The sequence below is a fragment of the Pyxicephalus adspersus genome, chromosome 4 (assembly GCF_032062135.1).
Source record: "Pyxicephalus adspersus chromosome 4, UCB_Pads_2.0, whole genome shotgun sequence".
NCBI lineage: Eukaryota > Metazoa > Chordata > Amphibia > Anura > Pyxicephalidae > Pyxicephalus > Pyxicephalus adspersus.
In genome coordinates this window covers 40,353,454-40,376,301 of record NC_092861.1, presented here as the reverse complement: position 1 = coordinate 40,376,301, position 22,848 = coordinate 40,353,454, and the positions used below count along the sequence as shown (strand labels likewise).

The 22,848-nt window shown below is 36.5% G+C and overlaps 2 protein-coding genes across 2 annotated transcripts in view; both read right to left on the bottom strand.

Moving 5' to 3' along the window:
* LOC140328382 (guanylate cyclase soluble subunit beta-2-like) overlaps positions 1-8,256 on the bottom strand; it is a 35,874-nt gene extending 27,618 nt beyond the window's left edge. Inside the window, exons 1-3 of the mRNA XM_072407921.1 lie at positions 7,430-8,256; positions 5,137-5,210; positions 1,311-1,405 (exon numbers count right to left, since the gene is read on the bottom strand). Coding sequence (XP_072264022.1) covers positions 1,311-1,405; positions 5,137-5,210; positions 7,430-7,432 — 172 coding nt within the window. The 5' untranslated portion in view covers positions 7,433-8,256. The remainder of the gene's footprint in view (positions 1-1,310; positions 1,406-5,136; positions 5,211-7,429) is intronic.
* An 8,545-nt stretch (positions 8,257-16,801) lies between these two features.
* Positions 16,802-22,848, bottom strand: part of LOC140329742 (5'-3' exoribonuclease 1-like) — a 9,292-nt gene continuing 3,245 nt past the window's right edge. The window contains exons 5-10 of the mRNA XM_072410133.1: positions 22,594-22,714; positions 21,700-21,875; positions 20,919-21,032; positions 20,460-20,571; positions 19,618-19,760; positions 16,802-19,236 (exon numbers count right to left, since the gene is read on the bottom strand). Coding sequence (XP_072266234.1) covers positions 18,958-19,236; positions 19,618-19,760; positions 20,460-20,571; positions 20,919-21,032; positions 21,700-21,875; positions 22,594-22,714 — 945 coding nt within the window. The 3' untranslated portion in view covers positions 16,802-18,957. The remainder of the gene's footprint in view (positions 19,237-19,617; positions 19,761-20,459; positions 20,572-20,918; positions 21,033-21,699; positions 21,876-22,593; positions 22,715-22,848) is intronic.

The following is a 22,848-nucleotide window of genomic DNA, read 5'->3' as shown; positions in this document are numbered from 1 at the left end:
CCTATGATACTCTTCATACAGACTTTTTTTTTCTTTCAACACACCATTTCAACAAGGCTGTTCTTACACTGTTCATCTATATGCATCAAGGATGGGCTGGCATAAAAAAGCATCTAAGACATATCAGTCCAGATGGCTGGCTCCTTGTTCAGTGCTACAGCTTGACAAATTTGGCAAACAAGCTAAGCAGCAAATCATTGTACATGTTTAGCAAAGACAAGAAAAATAGATGCAATTTCCTCAACATGTATATGACGTGTCAGAGTGAATGGCATCCATTGGTTGTAGTCTTTATTGAGACGCATGTTGACATGGTGGCTCAGTGGTGAGTATTCTGGCTGTAGGGCACCAAGGTCCAAGGTTTAAAAAGCAGCCACAACGCTAGTCACATGAAGTTTTAATGAATTTTGCTTGTTTGCATGTTTTTTTTCCCCAAGCACTCTGGTTAATTCTCACCAATGTGGCCTTAGACTACAACAGTGAACTATGACTATAGTAAGGGCATTACAATAAAGATAAAGGTGTTGGTGCTATATAAAGCTTTGGAAGACCATACCAGCCAAACAATTTTAAAGCCTATCTTAAGTCTACCAATAGCCCGTATGCTAATAATAATTGTGACTCATTTTTTCTTGGAAATGCATTGCAATACTTTCTTCTCTTAGTAAATTTCTGTTTCCTTTGTCTCTGCAATGCTCCATACTGACAAGGGTGTAAGTGCTATGACCCTCGGTAGCAGAGTCTTTACACAGACTTGTATTATAGAGAAAGAAAAGGGCTGTGTCAGACTGGGTCTGCTACTGAGAGCTGATTACATAGTGCAGAGGGACTAATTCTGGCATCTATGGATTGTGCAGTCATAATTACATGCACTTCACAAACCTATCCTGCAATTGTCAGTGTAGGCAGCTTGTTTAAATTTTCTGTGTATTTGTAATCTTTAGAAATATTCAGGTTCAGAAAGTTAAATCATTGTATCCTTTTTTACTGAAAGTGAAGAATCACGTGTGAAAATGTCTGCTAATGTCCTAGTATTTAATGTTTCTTAATGAATGTTTCTTAAATTACAGTGATGAAAAAATCAATAGTGCGGCATGTTGGCACCCTTGTGTTCCCTGATTAAGTGTATATTTATTCCTACTGTGTATATACATGATTGAAATATTGTCAAAGCAGATACTCATATGCTTCCCTGAGGTACATGTTAATGAAGCACATCCCTTTCATCCAATGTCATTCAGATTGTTTTACAATTACCTTTAGTTAACAGAAAACAGTGTAAATAATTGGTGTTTTGCATACACACTTACCTAGCATCTGGCAGGCTTTTTCTACTAACTGCAATGTTATGTCATCTTTGTAAACCTCATACGTCATGAAGGTGTCCTGAACTCCAGTTTTAGTTCTGTGTAAGGAATATGTAAAATAAATCTTGTCAGTAAATAGCCTAAAAATGAGTACCAGCTCATAAAGTGAATCTTCAGCAGAGGTACAGCGATATCACACAGTCTGCTCATAATTAAACAGATTTTTCATATGGACAGATGCATTGGGAAGAGCTTTGCTGTCCTCATTTCCTGAGCAGCCAGAGGAAACAAGCGTGCAACCTATGACTGTAATAATCTCTGTAAATTTCACTTTATCCTTCTGTCCACACACCTTTGGTACTAGTGATACATTACAGAGAGTACACAAAAATTATGTCTTTATTAGGGATTAAGCTCAAACCCAGGAAAATGGACAGAACATGTCCAGATGAATGTGATAAACTATCAATATTTATATATGTGAATGGTTTTTATACCCCCTGCCCGCACTGTGCAGTTTGGTTAGTATGGTGACACCCTTCTTCCTCAGCCAGCTTCTTGTATTACCTATCAGCCTCCAGTCTGCTCAATGTAACAAGAATTGCAATTGTGGATTCCAGGAATTCGTAAAGTCAAGCATTTCAAGTGTGTATTTAGTTGTTTGCCTAAAGTACTCTGAAAACCTACTCAAGGCAAAAATAAATATGAGCTTTCAAGCAATTCTTATGTCCACTGCCTTCATGTACAATCATCTTTTCATGTGCAGCCACTGTGTTGTTATCGTGATGGTACACAAAATATTGTCATGATGGTACCCAGGGGCAAGACATTCATGGGGTTAATGGATGCAAGGGTAGGGGGTGTGCTTTTGGGGAAAGTACCTTTATCTGTGTGTGGGGACAGACAGGGACCTGTTTGCTGTCCAGCTCTACAACCCTATAGAACAAAGGTCCCCAACCTGTGGCCCAATCTCCATTAAAATGTTGGTGGTCCGTGGCTTTGGTCAGGAGAAGGACTATGCTTGAGGGGGGGACCATGTCTTCCGGATGCATCACAGGCACAGGGCGGTGGGCGGGTTGTGTGACTGGGGGTGGATGGATTCTGGCATCATGACCTCACTCCCTGCATATGCACGATCCGGAGTCCATAAATTTAGTGGTCCGTAACGTCCAAAATGTTGGAGACCACTGCTATAGAGCATTGTTTCTCAACTATGGTTCCTAGGGGGTTGCTAGATTTTCCTTGAGCAATGAGCAGTTTGTGACTCTCAAGTCAGTTTAATAGATACCAGTGATATTTGTTGCTATCTATAAGGGTGACTTTCTTTTCACTGGTAACAATGTAGGAGCCATTCTTCCCAGTGACCACCACACTAATGTACTGTGATCTGTGGATTTAGTAATTAGGTGGGAGGGGTCCCCTGAAGACCTGAAAGTAATTTCAAGGGGTTTTCCCATGTTAAAAGGGTTGAGAAACACTGCTATAGACCCAATGGTAATAATAGAATGAGAACTATATGTCCTTGGTCGAGAAACATGTCCCTTTTATCCAGGATCACCTGGAATCAGGTCTGCTTAAAGTATATCTGATTTGCTTTGCTAAACAAAACTTTTAGGTATTTCTACAGCTAGCTGAATTTGCCAATGACAGATTAAACAGATTCTGTGGAAATACTAGATGGATTACATGCGCTATTACCACAGCACCAGGGATCTGTTATTTAGTGGTGGGAGTCAGTTTTCATTGCTTGTTGTGATTGACATGGATTTACATCACTAGATGTACTGACCTTGGATACCTTGAATAAATTCTGGGGGGATAAATAATGTTTATTTCTAAAATCATTAAGCATGTGTCAAAGTGTTTATTTTATTACAGGGTATTTTTTAAGGTATTCCTGTGTTTGTTTATTCAACCTTTTTAGAATGGGGTAAGGCTTAAGGGTAATCATTGTTCTAGATGAGAGGAGCGATAACATAATTTATCCCCTATTTAAGATGACTTCAAATGTCCATAACCTGCCCCCCATCCCAGCATCCTTCTGGAAGTCCGGAAAGTGGACGTGAGGCATGAGGTCTGGTAAGATTCCAAATGGTACAGGGGATGGGCCTTTTCCCTGCCATCCAGACTTGGATAAGGGTCTGGTAAAATTTAAGGAAACCCCTCCCCTTAAAAAGAAACAAAAGACATGCAAAATATGTCACAAATGGCAGAGCCTGGCCCCCATGCCTTTTTTTCCAGTAAGGTGCCTATTAGTCCTAAACATGGGTAGAAATTAAGTGAAAGATTTGTCTTTCCTGGCCTCCGACGGGCTTTTATTGATAAGATTTGATAGTAGATCAAGTTTGGTGAAACAAACCCGACATGAACGGAATCTGGGCAAATTCTCCCTCTGCTCAGGAATTTGTTGAATTAATGGGTTACAAAATACTGGCACATATATTTATTTCTGATGCTGCTGTACACATTCTGCTCGGACAATAAAACACCCACAATCTGTACAAAGGCTTAGTATTCATCCATTAATGAGTTATATTGCCACATCAATGCAATATTCTCACAGCTCAACGATTATGATTCATTTATTTGCTGCAAACATACACAGAATTCAAAACATTGCCAATGCTGTTTAACAAACTGACATGTATATCCCGCGCATCTACATTAGGGGCTAATAAATCTGTGTGATAAAACCTCCATATGTTTGTTCATAGATATATTGATGTTCTGAATACTAATGATCACCGTTGGCATACTATTGATATATTTGCCATATTGAGACCATTTTAGCTATGTGGTTTGGGGCCTATTAACATAGATGCAATAACAGGAGTGTGAATCATTGCAACCTTGGTTACATGATTTAATGTATAGGTGATTTACAAATACTCTAATTCAAATGAGAAGACACAGCCCTGGATGCATTTTTGGCTTTCATTGTGTGTGCATGGTGAAATATATTCTTGCAAGGTCACCTTCAAGTACTTTTACATAAACCACTCAAATCACTATAGTTTTCCTGTACTGCAATTCCAATGTTGAAGTGTAATCAGCACCATTCATTTTGTATGCACTTAACTGTATATCATATATATTTTAGGGGAACTACTATGTATTTTCAGTGAGTAAACAGTTAAAACCTTTACATAATGCAAAGTTTATTGTGAATTATCTTTGTAGTTCCATATTTCATTTATCATATTTATTTGTAGAATTTTAAATATACAATAAAGTGCCCTCTAACACTTTAGAGAATGGCTTAGATTAAATCACCTTTGTGATTTTGATCAGGTCACACTCGATCCATTAAAGTGCACAGAGAAAGATGAGTTATGATCTGAACATTCCCTTCTGTGGAGTATATACTCCATACATTCCTTTAGAGTATCCAGAATGACTGGTGACAATGTAGTTTAATCTCCAGTGGATCATCCATTAAAATATGTAGACAATGGACTCTAGAGGTAGAAAGGGGATGCTCAGGTTTTAGGAATGCCCTTGTTGGTTACCAAGACAGAAGAACACCTCACTGGCTACCTAGATAATGATTCAAGTCTTACAGATCTTCTAACCTTTCTGTACATTAAATAAAAAGATTATTCTATGGATATATAGATTATTGTACATATTATAGTGATGTGTTTTAATTACAGACTTATTCATTCAAGAATTGTAGCACACTAACCAATGAGTCTAAGACTACCCATGTACTGAGTATCACATACCAATCACTCAAATGACAGATTTCGGAAATCAGAAAAGGAATTCTGTTTTTACATTTTTCTATGATCTAAGCCAGTTACGGTATGCACAGTAGATAAGCACATACCTTAATAAGTCCCATGTCTCTTCACCATATTTCTCAATCACCAATGACTTCAAACAGGTGTTAATGAATCCATACTGGAAAAAATACAATGTAGATTTAAACAAGCCAGTGAACACAGACATGGACGTACTTACACCATACAATGTGTTGTATTTATGTGTATTAACTACTAATTTATTTAAAACCATCCAGTGCCAAGATGCCATTTTGTTGAAACTTTTTACCTTGATCATACACAGAGTGGAGGGAGTCCTCATTGTAAATACTTATGTTGTCTGGATTTAAGCCAAAGGCCTTTTTACTTTCCAAATGTGAAGCAAGTCAATGCTACAAATCACCAAGGCATTCACCATGAAGGTTTTCACTTTGTCTTCCAACCACTCATAGAAAGGCCCAGGACTGCCCATTACATTGTATTGAGATATCTCTTTCACCTACTTGTTGCTTACTCCTATAAATCCCATTTTCCAGTTCTCACTGCTTGTCTAGCCTATAGGCCCATGTCACTTTGTTTTGCCTGTGTCGGATTGTCCTGTAATTTGGATTAGTTGGCTAATACTTTTACTGGCTCTGACTTTAGGCTCACCCTTTTTTATTATGATTCTGGATTGGCTGGTTTGACAATGTCCCTACAAAGAGTACAATTACTTTGTTTGGGTGTTATAAATCCATGTGCATGTCCACATCTGACTATTAGTGGGCATACATGGGCATGGAAAGGTAATTGTTCAAGGTGAAAGTTATCATTACCACTAACAAATCTATAAGCAAGTATAATTATACTTCAAAATTTTATAGCAATTGCTGATTGCAGCTGGCCATTCATGGAAGGATCGGATTGTGTAGACAGTAGTAGCTGTAGATGAAACCTGTTGAGGATATCCCCATTATATTCTTTGATGTGGGGCTGTGGAGCTCAGGGTTGTGTCTGTTCATTTCTGATAATAAATATCAGATGGAAAATTCCAACCCATCCAGCCACTAGCAGTCCACCAACATGGCTGCTCCCACTTGGGGGTTTCATTTATTCTTAGTCTTGGCCCATATTTAACCAGCCTAAAACCTCAATGGAAGAAATATTTCAATATCTATTGATCCTAAAGAAAAGACCTAGAATATCACTTCAGGCAATGGAATCAGAAATTGTTAGAATGTTTTTAACTTAACAAAGCTGACAGTTCCACTCAGAGGTAAGAGCACATAATAATGAGAAATTCAATGTTTCTTAAGAACAATACTTTCCCACCTCTTGAATTCATGGCTTAAAGGTCTAGTACAATAGGATGTGTTGTATATCTTATCATTTTGGAAGACTTTTACTTTCTGCTACATAGACATAGAGATGACTGCATTAGAAAACAATAATGTAAACATTTTACCTGCTTCACCTAATGTTCCCATTAAGGAAAACATATTTGAATGTTGAGAATTTACAAATCTAAAAACATAGGCACTTTAAGCTACTAATAATCGTATTTTATTTTCGCTGGAAAAAAATTAGCAGCAGATCTGACTTAAAAAAAGGCAGTTTGTATTTGTAACTAAAATTACAAGAACTCTAGAACATATGATCTCTAAGAAATCTTCTACTACATAATTATACGATTTAATCCCCTCATTATTACAATACATATTTTACATGCATATAGACCCATGTCCAATGTTGTGAGAATGTTATAGCTTTAGGAACATGCACCTGCAAGCACTCCCAGTTCTCAGATGTCAAATAGATAAAATAATCATTCAGGTATTGCGAAGGCGATTGATACCTTTTGACACTGCTACATTTGGTGTGGACATCTAAGTTGGGGTAAAGCCAAGTGAAAAGTGAACAATGGTGGGCTAAATTGCCCCTTTTTGTCTCTCCAGCACCTACATGGCATCTAGCTCCTCATGACAGTCTCTAGTTTAAGGAATGTGATACTTCACCTCTCCTACTAAAGTCACACTTGCTTTTTCAGCACTTCACATAATAATTAATAAAAATGTAGTTTATCCGGGGGAATCAGTCTTTTCTTTAAAGGTTGTGACAACTAGATGAAATGAGGATGACTCTGCCAAGATGTCAAAGGAAAATAAGAATCTGATGCCACTATCACCATCTATCCAAAACTGAGATATCAATCCTGAGTATGCTGACTCTTAAATAATTAGAAAACCTTACCATACGTGCCACCATTCTTTCCTAATAAATCCCCAGTGTCATAGTACTGTGTACATCATGCCTGTTGATTGCTTCTAAAGACATTGCATCCCATTGAATATAAATACATCTATAATGTTATTTACTTACCATTTTGGTGCTGTGTTTCCTACAGATATTGCTCAGTTAATCCTGCAATTTCCAAATGACTATACAAATCTTTGGAGTCTTCTTCCCATAAAGTTATTGTCAGATTCACAGAATACAATTTCCATTGAAACTATATTGGAGACACACTAGCAGCACGAATGCTTATGTTTGTTTTCTTGAGGAATCTCTGCCAGTAATGAACGATCAGGAATCCCCTGATATGAAGCAAAATCAACTGTACTGTCAAGTGCAATTGTTTATCTTACAGCTGAAACTTCCACAAAATGGTAACATCCCAGAGGTCATATGGAAATGAGATCCACTAGGTTCTAGAAATGGCAGGAATCAAGTCTGATGTTTTGTGTGACCTTCCAAAGGATTTGCATTGGTAGGGATCTTGTGAAGGCAATCAGTCCCAATGTTTGCCCCTGCTTGTCCTCATTGCTGCTGTCCATGTCTCATGGTGCTGAAATGATTCCATCCTGAGCCATTGTGCATGTGAACCAGTCTGCAGACCCCTCCAATGCTGGAGAAATATCCCCTTCACGGTTCTGCTCCTCATTCAATTCCAAGCCATTTGTGCAAGTCACAGTCTGCTGGAGAGCTTTTGACACAGGAATAATGTATTCTTCTCCGAGGCTCCTTTCACTGGCAATTGTAATCTCAGACACTAATAAGAATGTATTTCTATGATCTCAGACAGCCAGGGTTCAGTAGGGATGGGGATCCTGTCTATAGCTATGCAGGATACTATAGATATGCCAAGTGATTACTACTTATCAGATGCTAAGAAAAAGCCAGAATCCTTGCTCCTGCTGCTTCTAACAATTTCCTACATTACGCATGACATAGATGGACTGGGAAACATTCAGGTAGTGGGGGCTCTGTGCTGTTCTGGGACTGACACAAGGTCCCACCTGGATCTTACCATTCTGGGGTGTCAAACATTTCCATCCTGCTTATCACCAATCATTATTCACATACAAATTTCTTATTAAGCAAAGGCTGAACTAACAAGTTTTATTATATTCAAGAACTCAATTTATAAATATTGCCATAACTGGCCAAATAACTGATATGTCAGTAAGAACAATCTGGCTGTGTTGTGACTTCCCCAGGATGCATTGGCAAGTTGCTCTTAAAGATATACAATAATCACCAAAATACAGGTTCCTCTATGAAAGATCAGGAAAATAGATCACCTCCCATGGTGCAATATGATCTCTTCCAGCTCTGATCCTGCATGTTTTCAGTTTGCTTGATGTAAAAGAGAGATTTGTGTGATTTGCTAAGGTGTCAGATTCTGGATTTGCATGTTAGCTGTGGTCTGCTTCTAACATTAGTTGGTAACGGTATGTATCTGATATGGAGAATGGGTGCTATTTTACTGTTTAAAAAGAGCAAATCAACTTTTTTATTGCAAATATTGCAATTTAAGAAAAGGGTGGGGGTGGATTGTGTCACTACAGCATTTCTTGCAGGTTCTCTTTTTTTGTAACCAACTATCATTATTGGGAATACATAGAAGATGGGTCTAGGTGCCAGAACTGAACTTCACCCTGATACATTTAGCAGAATAAAAAATAGAGACCATGGTGTGGAATTAACATACTCAGCTCACACATTCTGCTTATTATTTTATCATATCTAAATGCTATGTGTTTGTTAAGCATACATTTATATTTTATAAAGAATTTGTTAGGCAGAATATGTAAAGGCATGGTAGAATGAAGTAAAAGAAAGATAGCTGGGGTCCTTTTTAGGCTAAAAGGTACCATAGGTAAGCTAATGTGGAGAATCAGTGCATTTATTCCACGTCTTATACTACATGTTTGGCTTGCCTGAGAAGGCAGGAAAAAATACTATTAGTTCCCTCTGTGGAAATACCAGCAGCCTGAGAATAATGCTATATAGTCTGGTAGTCAACAAGGGGAGCAAAATAGGGATGTAGACATTGGGAAAATGCCCAGGTAACCAATGCCTTGTGTCTGTGGCTAATTCAAGGAATCCATTAGTTCTAGACAAAAAGAAGAATAGACTACTGTAGTGAACATCATTTTCTTGTGATTTTTAAATTTTTGTTTGTAAAGTGTACCATCTGAATGTTGCAGCAGAAATCAAGACTCATCTGACCTGGCAATTTTTTTCCAATCTTCTCTTGTCCAATTTTAGTGAGCTCATGCAAATTGTAGCTTTAAGTGCTTGTTCTGTTAGGGTTGAGAGGCGCCCCGGCATCACAGCGGGATCGTTAAGGGCTGAGTTAAGGGTTACCCCGAGTGTGGCTCGGGGTTACCGTTTTTTGCATGTCTTTTCCACCCCGAGTCACACTCTGGATTACCGCTAAGTGTGTTAAATCACCCTTCATCCCCATTCTACTGCTTGGTTTGGACTTCAACAGGTTGTTGTGACAATGTCTATGTGCCTAAATGCATTGAGCTTTTTCTCTAATAAAAGATAATACCAGCACAGCTTAGGTGTACAAAGCTGCATTTGAACAAAAAAAGATTTCTTGAACAATTTCCTGGACATGTGCGACTAAAATGAAGATAGCTTATTTGGAGAAACCCAAACAAAGAATATCAGAACAAAAACCCTATACCAACTGTCAAACAGAATGGTTGATTTGAGCTGTTTTGCTGACACAGAATGCTTTGCAGTCATTGACCATGAACCCTTCTGCATATGAAAGTATTCTAGAGCCAAATGTAAAGCCATCTGTGCAACAGCTAAAGGTTTACTGAAATTGGACATGCAACAGGACAATGATCCCAAGAGAACCAGCAAATCTACAACAAATGGCAGAAAAAAAGAATCAAGATGTTGCAATGGCCCAGTCTAAGTCCAGATTTTAACTCAAAAGAGCATTAATGAATTACTACAAGTTTAATTAATTAATACAGAGTTGTTAAGAACTGTGGGTTGAAAATTCTTCCGCAACAATATAGGAGACTGCAATAGTTAAACAGAAAAATTGGAAATTTGAAGTTAATGCAACTAAAGGTGCTTCGATAGGTTATTGAATCATGGGGTGCACTTAGTTTTTCACACAAGGCTTCTCCATATTGGCCTTTTTTGCTAAATAAATAATAACACAGTTGGATCTAATGTGTGTTGTTTTACACCTAAGGTAAATAAAATTACACTGGGGAGCACATTTTTTGTTGAGTTAGATCCCACACATGTTTTTTACTAATTTTTTGGTGGTGAATCCAGAAATGACCCCAGTTTTTTTGCTATCACATCCAGTTTCTAGGATACAAGGTACCCCCCATTTTTTTCAAAAAACATACAAATTTTACATACAATGAAAAAATAATGAAATAATAATTTGCTGTTTATTTAAATTTCTTTTGTTCATACAAAGGATTTATTGTACTATAATTGATATAATTTTTTACAGTAAAACATTTGAAAACATTTGAAAATTAATCAAGTTAGCGGTAAAGGTAAAAATTTACACTTATAGCTTTTCCTGGAGTGTTCATTGTTAGGACAATCCCATTGGATGCTCCAAAAATAGTCAGCCATCATATGTACATCCCATCTACCCTGATACCGTCCTTCCATGACCTTCAAATCTTGGTGGAATCGTTTACCTTGCTCATCACTGACTGCACCAAGGTTTTCCGGGAAGTTAGAAAGATGGCTATGCAGAATACCTCACCGTCAAACGTGTGCAAATGAATAGACTATACAAATCCACGCTACAGTAATCACATTAATATAAGCGGTAGAGAAAAAAACTGACATGATAGAAGAAAACTAACTGCACTTTATTGAATCAGCATACCTATTTTAGTGTAAAGAATCAGTTTCCTCCCTGATGGTAGTAAATAGCTAAGTTTGCCTGTACATTTCAGCAGTGAGGGTGCAATAAATTATGACCAAATCACAAACTCTGTTTTGCAAAAATGTAGCTTCAAACCTGCAGGGGCTTCCATCCTGCTTGACTGTTGCCTGAAGGCACTCATCCATATACCACTCTCCAGCCATACTGCCAGTAATTTAAAATTTGGAATCAACTCTGAGCACCTGCTATCATTTTTCTGCATGCCAGTAATGACATATTTTCATGCTGAGAATTCAATGGACTATTTGTCTCCCAAGAACCCAATAGACTTTACATGGTACATGTAGCAGGATTACAGTGATTTCATTATGCCCCCAGACGAAAACAAAGTTGGACATTTTTTGGGGTTTTGAATGAAAGTGAACTTGATTGCATATTTTCATCCTTGTTTGTGCTATGGCGGAAGTGTTTGGATAAGTCACTGAGATGTATAAACAGCGTCATTTCATCAAAGAAACAATCTGAGAGCCTTGAAAATCGCATATCTATTCTGTTTAGCTTTGCCTTCTGCTGACTTTTCAGTTTTCAAATTTAAATCTGCTTTAAATGTTTGGTTTAGAATGTGCTGTGCAAAAATGAAATCTGGACATGTATGCTTGGGAAGTTTTCTGCATTAAAAAATGTTTTTTATGTCCAGTATAGAAGATTCTTATACACCTGTGCTTCCACTGAATATTATTTATTAGATAAAACTCTTACCTTTATAAATGTCTGACAAAATAATGTCTGTCTTGCCCAAAGCAGAAACAATTTGACAGCCTTGGAGCATGCACAAACAACAGCAAGTCAGAATTTCTGTCCTGAAATTTTATTACTGGACTGGTACCCAGTACTAATCTTATGATTTCTTTACAAAGCAAACTTCTATAGAAAATATTTTTAAAGTAGATCAGTCATGTGAAAACTATGTAGGCTGCCATTGCTCACCTTTTTCTGAAACTGCTAGTTGCCTGTTTCTATTTGATTTTAAGATTTCTGACTCACAGACCAAGAGTTAGCAAAATTAAAAACAGAACCATTTTAGAATTACTTGTTTCTCTGTTAAGCAGCAGTGACAAAATACTGAAGCCATGGAATCAGCAAGACTGCCAGTGAGCTAGCAACACCAGTGGCCTTTGTATTGCTCATATGGCAGCTTTCCTTTAATAATTTTAAACAGTAAACATCCATCCTTAATGAGAATCTGTGTCCAGATCATATTCTGATGTAATAAGTATGCTATAAAACAAACATTTCCCATCGTTTTCAATTCAGTATTAGCTTTTATAGTGCAAAAGTTGATGCAAAAGTTCAGCTCTAATAGCAACAACCAGTACAAGCTGACTAACCTACTTGCAGTGCAGTTACCTATTACCAGGTCTTCAATTTCAACCACTAGGCATGATGAAACTGGAACTTTCTGGGATCTGGTAAATGCCTAAAAAGCACTATAGGTGTAATTGTCAATCATTGCAGTTTTCTAGCACTGGAAATGTAGGGGTAAAGGACACAGAAATACATAATTAGAACTTCCTAAATTACACCAACCTGCTAAATGCCTGAATAAAAGGATTTTTAACCGCTATCATTCACTTCAATGAGAGAGCTTGGCAGTTCCTTCATATCTTCGAAGCAGTGGCTTATTTTAAAGGTCTTTTCTTACTTTTTAAAGAACATGTAAATAGTTTCATGGCCATCTAAAGCTTATAAGGGACCTAAAATATAACTTCCTATTTAACCAATAATAATTAATAATTACTTTCGATTTTCATTGCCAAACGTCCTTCAGCTTTAGAAGCATCACCTCGGCTGAAAGCAATTATTTCATGACAGTCATATCTAATAAGAACATTACCTAAAAAATTAGATTACCATTACTTATGAGATTGAAAAGGAAATCATTATTAGATTGAAAGAATTACAATTTACATATTCAGTATTCTGTAAATGAAAAACATTATTTCTTATCTGTAGAACGGAATCAACAATATGTAGCTTCCGATTAGTTATTAGTGTAAAGAAAAGGATTTTCATGAAAGAAGCAACAGAGATTCTAACAACACTAAAGTCAGCATGTAATTCTTTTACAAGGCTTGATCAATAAGCAGAAAGTGATTATACAGAAATGTAATCATAACCACTGTCAGGTTTGTTGGTAGATGTCACAATCTGCGTATGTCATCCTTTAAAATAGACATCAAGCCAATTACTAAAGCCTCATTTAAGCTTTACCTCGTTTATGGAATTTCTAAAGTTGATTTTAATCTTTCAATAAAGTAACACTTGCTCAGATTACCTTCCTGATTGACAACTGATTCCTAGTTTTTCTCCTGTATTGTCACCCTGATGGCGACTACATGTGGCTGTGTTGACACACTTTGTCTATACCCAGCTCATTGTGGTCAATATGTCAATATCAGGAAACCAGTGCAGAATAATGATGTGCAGCCAATGCTTCAGTGTATGTGTATAGAGAAGAAGAGGCTGGATGCCTTTTATAGTATTTATAATAAAAAAAAAAAAAAAAACAAGGATACACAGGGATAAGCACACTAACATGTTAGGGATCAGATCTACTGTAATTGTAAAACCTCCATAAAAGAATAAGAACACTTTGGAGGTCTGCTAGTACAAGCACCAAGGTCTTCATTTGGGAGGATGGAAATTATAAATGTACATGTGCTGCAGACATCATGTTATATAATTGATTTTAAATACATATGTTAAAGAGGTCAATTGTATTTAAAACAAAAAAAAATGGGTGTTGCATTAGTCTTACTCATTAAGAAATCCAGTTTCTATGCACAATTGGTAGCTTTCCATCTTTATATTTCTTAAAAATTATTTGTTATTAATTGACAAATGTTTTCAATCCATTCTAGGTTTGTTGGATCACCCAGGTACTCCCATGATAGTCTATTGTCACTAATCTTGGAGGGCTTTAATAAATCAGTAGTTTTTTGCTTATTTTTAGACCCTTTCAGACTTTGGTTTTCCAAAACAATGTAGCACGTATGCTCAACTGAACTCCCATTCAACTGTATGGGAATGGATGGGAAAGACATTGTGCAACAATTTGCATTGTGGTAGGGTTGTGGCAGCGTTACAAATCAAGGCAACCGCTTTATTGAAAACAGTACCTCTTACAAATATATTTAGGGCTAAGTTTACTTTATGCCTATTCAGACCAGGATAACATCCAGAGTGAAATTAAACTGACTTATTTGCCTGGCCTGCCTTTGCACATTGTTCTCTAACTGAAGGTAACGTGAAAAGAGAGGAACAAGAGAAGATGAAACACAGAGCTATTAAGAAGACTCATAAGGATCGGTGTACCCATTACCCTCTTAGGTAATGTGCTTTTTTATGCTGATTCCAAGAGTGTATCCCCATTTACAGACCATCTTGGTGCAGTGTGATCTCTAAATATGACCTTGAACAGAATAAATACAGTTATGTGTGTACTGTACCAAAATTTAAACTACAGTTTTGGTTTAATAGATATCATTAACAGAATCATGTCAAAACAAAAAATAAAACGTAATAGTTCACAGAGGAGATCGTTAGGTGGGGAAAGGTAAGGCAAAGACTTGTGTACACAATTTTATGAAATCCTGTGTTGGTCAAATGGTCATCATTTACTCTGGAGAGCCACTGCCAAGATTGGGGGCTTCTCAAAGCATATTCTTCCCGATTCTGAGCCACCATTTCTAATTCTATGCTGTGGGCTTCATGTGGAATTTAGTTTTGTTATTGGTAAGTTAAACCATATCAATTAGGACTGAGAGCACAGCTCATATACTCATATACTATACAGCTTTTAAATCTAGTACAGGGATTTACTAATTTGTTATAACAGGTCAGTAGAGAAACACCGTTCAAACAATGTAGCTGTCGAATTCCAAGCTTTGATACGAGAAGAAATCAGTTTAAGAAAATGTGGAAAAGGTGAGTTTTAAAAGGAAAACTGGTTTGGGCCAAGAGTCACAAATTATTTTTAATAGTCTTCAAACTTAACAACGGATAGGATTTACAGAGCACAATAGGACTTTCAAAATAGAGAACACAACTTCCTGTATTAATATTATCGTATTGATAAATCCTGTAATATTTTAGCTTTGATCACAAAGCTTTTTGCAAACAGGAGGCAAGAAGAAATAAAAAGCCATGCTAAAACTAAAGCTTCACCTGCTGGATGTACCACCTATACTTCAATATAAACCAGTCTGAATACAAACCAAGGTACCTACATTTATTGCATTTTGTGCCCTAGGTTTTTATTCGAGTCACTGTATGTTTCCCGTTTTTCAGATGCCACTGCTGACATTCAGAACAGCCATCAACGGGAATGCCAGTAAAATTTTAAATACTTCCATGTGTTATTCCTAAAACATTTAAGAACAGTTAAACATAACTTGCTCAGTATTTTATTTTACCTTTTTACAGAGTGAAGTAATTTTGAGTTTGTTATGCTGGGTCACTTGCTCCTAAATGAGCTTGTGTGCATTACTGTGAACCACCATCAGATGATGCCGCGTCCCAGTGTAATAAACAACTTTTCTTTGACAGCCCTGATCTGTCAAACCAGAGACAAATGTAGCTCTAGGACATGCCACTGATGTATTGGTGACTGCCCTTGGTAAAAAAATATGCATGTACTTTTTTGATCCGTTTAGTGCATCTGCAGTCTATTTAGACACCAAACAGATAATGACAAATGATTCCAACTTCAAATATTGGGCCTAGACAGTACAGCTAACATACCTACAAGTCCACCACTTCCTTCCTAGTTACTAATGGCAAAGTTGAGGATATTGTACTAAGAAAATATATAGGCCGACATTTGCTGACCTAGTCCTTAGAAAATATATTTATTCTACTTGCATGACGATCCAAGGAACTGATTGCATTAGGAGTCACTGAGACAAGGTTTCTGACTCTATTCCTAAACGCAGTTGCATGTTTGCCACAGCACTGAAAATAAAGGTGCCCTATTATTTTTTAGTAGAATTTCAAAGGAGGTCCCAATATTTTTATTAGTACATGTTTCCACTGTTTATATCCAAACATAACCTACATTCACCCCCAAGCCTCTTACTCCCTCTCTATATTACGTCCCAGCTGATTTTTGTTTCACTTGGCCCTTGTAGCTAAAACAGCATTTATTTGTCACTGCAGCATCTCGCCCACAACCACCCAAACCTCTGGCTACCAAACCACCATTATATAAACACTACATTGTATGTTCACGCTGTGCATACTTGTGCCCACAACAGGAATATTGGAACTTACCAAATGCAGCACTGTTGTACAGACAGATCTAAGTAAAATTTGTATTTATGGCAAAGATGTACTGAATGTTTTTTTTTATTTTGCTCAGACAAAACATAATAGGCAAAGTGTGTTTGTAGACGATACCAAGAGGCTTTCTTAGATGAAAAAAGTTTGGAAAAACCTACAGCATGAAACTGCCACACTGTATAAGCTGTAACATGAAAGTTCCAAAGATATTTTAGCAGCTCAGATCACAAGATACAAGTAAATGTTATGCCATTGTACCATTTATTGATATTCTATGATTGACCACTGTCCAGGAGACTCAGTGCAATGGAAATATATAAAAATATAAATCAAGGCAAAACGTAACATTGCATATACTTTTAATTTAGTCGATGTACAACTTTGCAATCAACAGAGCTCTTTAAGAAAAAAAAAAAAAAAACCAAAAACATATATAATTGTGCAGTACAGCTCCATGCCATGAATCTTGAACTGCACTGCACTGTATATAATACACAGATACCAGCACATGCCACTATGAAACACTGTCACGCTGTACTGTGACTACAGTGATGGACGCATTTTTAAAAGCTTTCAAACTAGAAAATGAGTACATAAAAATTTTCCCTTTTAATAATAAAATACTGTTCTCTAATATCCAATGAACATTTCCAGTACTTAAAATGTATTCAGGGAAACAAATTAAAAGCATTTTGAAAATAACTTATTAGCAAAATTTGAGAAAAATGTGGGTTTACGGTGAATATGAAAACATTGTCAAATTTGGTGATGGATAATGGGTGGCATGTTGTATCTAGAAAAGTAATATACAGAAGATAAGCCAATGAGCCTTATCTAATTTTACAAAGAAGAATGATGTAAAGGAACACAGTCATCCAATGGTAACTTGTTATAATTAATAAAAGTAGAATCATGATTGCTTGCAAGGTGTTACAACACATCATTTCTCTGTGCAGTATAAAAACTGTTCATTTTGGCAATACATGAAAATGATAAGAAAACAATTATTTTCCTATACAGCAGCACTGGGTCATAATACACCATAGCAGATGACAGAAGCAACAATGGGAATTGAAGCTGAAAAATAAACATTGGCAACCATCTGGCAGCTATCCTAAGGGCCTTGTCACACAAGCAATTTATTCTATACATTTTGTTCTGCCAAGAAAATCAGGTATAATTTACTTTCTATAGAAATGTTAACACACTCATTTTTTGCGATTTGTAGATTAGTGACTCAAAGATTGGGTTTTAGCAAAGTTTTTTGTTGGAGACGGCATAGCCAGCTACGATAGCTCTTCATTCACTTCTATTGGTTCAACTACAAATTACTAGGCGTAGCTCAAAATAACTATTCTAATGAAGAAATCATGTGCTACAAATTGTAAATCGCTGCCATTAGTGTTTCCCTGGCAGCAATTAAACAGTGATACAAAATCGCCTGTGTGACATAACCCTTAAGCTGTTAAGCTGATTGATTGCTAAGAGTTACTAAAAACTGTACACCTGGGAGCAAATCCCACAGTATTTTAAAAATAAGCATTAGAAGGGAAAGAAATATGTAAAATATTGCTGATAGCAATGTAAACAAAGAAAGAAACACCATTACACATAAGCGGACATCAAGCATCTGGCTATCTCAAGACACAAATGAGGGGGAATAGCAATGCCATGGTTGCACTTTTATTTTCTTGGTGCAGGTAGAAGGTAGAAAACGGCTGGCCAACTCTTGGCCTAAGAAATCATGTGCATCAGGCATACCGCCTAAAGGAATTCTGCATATTGCAATATAAATATCAGCTGAATCATCATTGACAGCTAAATGAGTGCAAATCTAGATAAGCACAGGTAGACATGAAACTTGTGTCAGATGCCCTGTGCTGCTAATGGACAGTGCATTGCTATTTTATCATTTGGAGAAACACTTATTACTTATTGATTGAATGAAAGAAATAATTATATGCAAACTCCACAAATAAAATCGATTAGTATGATATCAATAGTTACCTTGGTTTTTATGTATTTAAAAAAAGGGGCTTAGAGCCGATTGTGATGTGTTCTAATTCATGGCAACCAATCAAAAGTAGCATTGACTTAATGCACTTGATTAGTCTTTGCACCCTTTATGCTTGGCCTTCATCAAGACAGCTTGGTAGGTTGGAATGCTGAAGATTTTCTGATCATGGCGCAATAAATTTCATAGATTTAGATTTTTAAAAGGCGCAAAAAAACAAACAATGGAGAGCTGACTGGCAAAAAGTGTACTAATGTATCAACCCGCAAAATAAAAAATAAAAACTCATGATTTAAAATAGTAGACAGCCGTTCACATTGTGTGTAAACAGCAATGTTAAGGCGATATTACAGAAGATCTAAATAGACTTGATAACAGTCCGTTTTATTCTGAAGCCTTTGAAACGCTGAAGTTCACGGCTAGTTTTCGAGGTTTCCGTTTGCTGCCTGAGCCTGGGGAGGGCTTAGCTCGAGGAGCTAAAGAGACATTTGGAGAAGACTTGTCCTTTGCTGGAGGCTGGGGGCTTTGTGGAGAACTGTCTGGAGGAAGCTGACTGGCAACATCAGGAATCAGTCTCTGATCATTACTTGAATTACCTTGTGAAAAGCCTGGGGTCTCTCGGACTTCAGCACTCTTATTACCAGCTGCCCTTTGTTTAGTTACCTAGACAAAAAAAAAAAAAAGTACATTAATAGCAATTGGTAACAATTTACAAAGATACCCAAATTATTTTACCCGCATTTCTAAGATTACATTAATAAATTAGTCATTTTTACATGAAGATATTATATAAACACATAGGGGTGAATATTATTCTACATGAAACATATTTATATACTGAAAGTCTATTTTTCATGAATTTTGTTTTCATAAATGTGTATTACAACTCCACCTCAAATGACTATTTTTCCACCCTCCTAAAAAATGGTTATCACCTGAAAAAGGGGTATGTCTTTCTATGACTAGTACCAAAACAACACCTATATAGTTTCATGCAACAATAATTATGTTATTTATTTATTGCATTTGAGCTTCTTTTCTTACCTGTAGTGGTATGAATTGGTTGTGACTTCCTGCTGGCATATGCCCTGGATATGTTCCTTGGTAGTAGGGTTTGTTAGGATGTGGTACAGGAGGTCTCCAGTTAACACTATTGAAGACATGAGGTGCTGGAGGGATAACATTGCCTACAATAAAATTAAAAAAATAAAAAATAAAAAAAAAAAAAAAGAAGAAGAAGAAAGTTGCTTAGTTTACACAATGTTTATGTATTTCATGTCCTTCTTTACAGCATCTTTTTACTAAAATGCTGACAAGTTTTACATTTTGTAAAATTATACATTTTTATATAAGATATGTATCCCTCCTACATAAGAGAGGATTAGGTGTGTATCATCATGTAGTAGCCCACTGAGATATCCAAGAGGCATAGTTCTACAAATTACATTTTTCTATGCCAGAGTATATGGCATCAGATTTGTGGATCTCTGAGATCTGATTGAGCATCATCAGGGGGGCTAGCAGCAGGAACCAAGAAAAGACAGTCAGTATGCCGTAAGAGTAAATATACGGTGCAGGACCAGACAGGCAAAAGGAGAGTGGAATGTAAGAATTTAATACGTTAACCCTGTTTATATTCTACCAGTAGTAATAAGCTCTCTGTTCTTAAAGGTTTGAGCATGCAGGACAAATAAAGTTTGCTTTACCGCTTTACAAATGCAAGCTTACATTTATTTTCCCCAACAGTCTAGCCATCAGGAACTATGCTTAAGAAAATTATACAGACTGATCTTAGCTAGTAGGCTCTGCTTTGACTTTTTTGCTTGAGAAAAATCACACACGAGGAAAAAGAATAACTTATTTGCATTGTGATCTTAAAAACGTACCTGCTGACTGAGGAAAGACCACTGGCAATGCCCCAGTAGGTACCCCTGTTCCAAGGGGTTGAAAATTCGGAAACAGGGGTGATGGCAGAGGGAAGTTAGCTCCAGCTGTACTCTAAAGGTTAAAAAAAAATACAAAAACATTATGTAAACCAAATTCAATGCCCAATATATCACCATGCAGCAGACAGAGCTTTTTAATACTTAAAGTTGAAAAAGGATTATGCTTTCTTAAATCTATTTCACACCCCCAAATTTATCTTCACATATTGATTCAACAAATTAAATTTATTTAGAGCAAACAAAGGTATGACCTGAGATCCATCAATCTGAACAAAGCACAAGATTATAAAAGAAAATCAGGATTAACTTAAAGTTTATGAACTCTATAGTTAACCATTTATTTCTAAAATGTTGAACATGCTAATTTAAAGGATGGAAACTAGAAATCACGGTATTTACCAGTCTCTGCAGAGCATACAAGGCAGCCTTCTCCTTTGCATCATTGTCAGTATGACATGGAGGTCCTTGTATGGCCAAACCATTTGACAGCTTGACATGACAGAATGTCAAATTCTGCAATAGAGAAAGCATTTTACAGATGAATAAAAATACTGGGGAAAAAGCACACACCTAAAGCTTGCTTTGATCCAAATGTTCTTTTCAAAAGTTTGAAAAAGCAAATACAAATGAAATGGAGGTTATATAATAAGAAAATAGATTGAAACTGCCAAATTAAATTTATAATCAATGTGTGTTTTGAATCATCCAGGTAGTATTCAATTAAACATGGTTCAGCAGAATTCAGTAATAAGAAAGGCTAATATTTAATAATGATTCAGCTTAAATTGCCAGTTAACATAGTGGTTTAAATAGGAGGCAATGATGAAGGCAAATATAAAAACACAAATTACAACTAGGATTTGGTGTCTAAATGTTAGAGCTAATATGCAACCGCTAAGCAATATTCATTGTATTTCAATAAACTGAACCAATTCTTCCTATCAGACTTGCTTTTTCTTAGTGTAAAGGAAGTCCAAGAAGTACCATTGAAAAATTACACATCACAGCACACCATTCCCCAGTCACTGTGTGTATGTAAAATAAAAAAAAATAAAAAAATTATCGGCTTTGATTTACTTTATTATTGTTATTAGTTAGCCGTATATTTAGAGTTTTATTTAATATGCTGAAACATCCATATCAGTAATGTGGTAGGCAAACAGGATGTTCTTCGTTTTACCTGTGGTGTTCGCATTAGTGAAAACTCCGGCGGATGCATTCCAACAAAGGAGCAGATACGGCAAAGTTCAGTAACTGGGGTGACCAGAGGTTGTGGAAGAAGTGGTGGGCGCTTTAATTCTGGATTAGGAGCAATAAAAGGTGGTCCTGCGCCATGTGCTCTGTTCATATGAGCTGCTGCAACACAACAATGCAGATAATAACACAGGCTATACCACCCACAGGCTTATCATAAAAGCACAAAGCAGATTACATAGCTACATAATGTTCTGTTGTTTTACTTTAGGTCAAAGCCTACTCATCCAGCTTGGTAAAAGAAAAAAATATGCTGAAGTACATGATTCATTCATATTATTTTTTTTACAATAGATTGGATCCTTATCAAGTTAAGCAACTTATGCGCAAGTTCAACAGTTTTCTAGGATTCACTTATCATAAGGCATAGCAAAAATCCTGAATGCAATATTTTTTTTTTGTCGTTTGTGTGACCTACATAAAAAGAAATTCTGCATAGAAAGCTACACAGCTCTGATACAGGCCGTGCCATCAGACAGTTAACATTATCACCAATCCGCTACTCAATTAACAGACAGGTGCACACTGTAAGTGGACAAGCTGAAACAGGATACAGTGGAGCCACCTACATATTCCTGGCAGTCTAGTACATTTTACAGGACTGGATGAACATTTTGGTTGCTAATGTCACATCTCCATCATAAAGAAATGCATAAGGAGCAATCGATTTCGTGTGTGGTGACTGAGTACTAATGACAGCAATTCATTGTCAGAGATATTATTACACCTACGTAATAGTAAATGCAATAATGTTCTTAGAGGAACATTCTGCAACATAGGGAATATCTCTCTTCACAAGCATTATGAAATAAACACATACCCATCTGTTTGGTTTGCTTGTGCTGCACAGGTGTAATAGGATCCTTTTTCATGTCTTTTAGTTGACTGCCACTGTCACTGCTATCAATCTTCAATATTTCCTTTAACATTTGGGTTCCTTTCTTTAATACAATACAAAAAACAAAAGTTACTATATTGTCGGCATTCCAGATGAATTAGGGAAGTGGGAAACCAATTTTTTTGGGTCTTTTGTACAGGGCAATTGCATTTTTTAATGCAAATCAGATGTACAAGA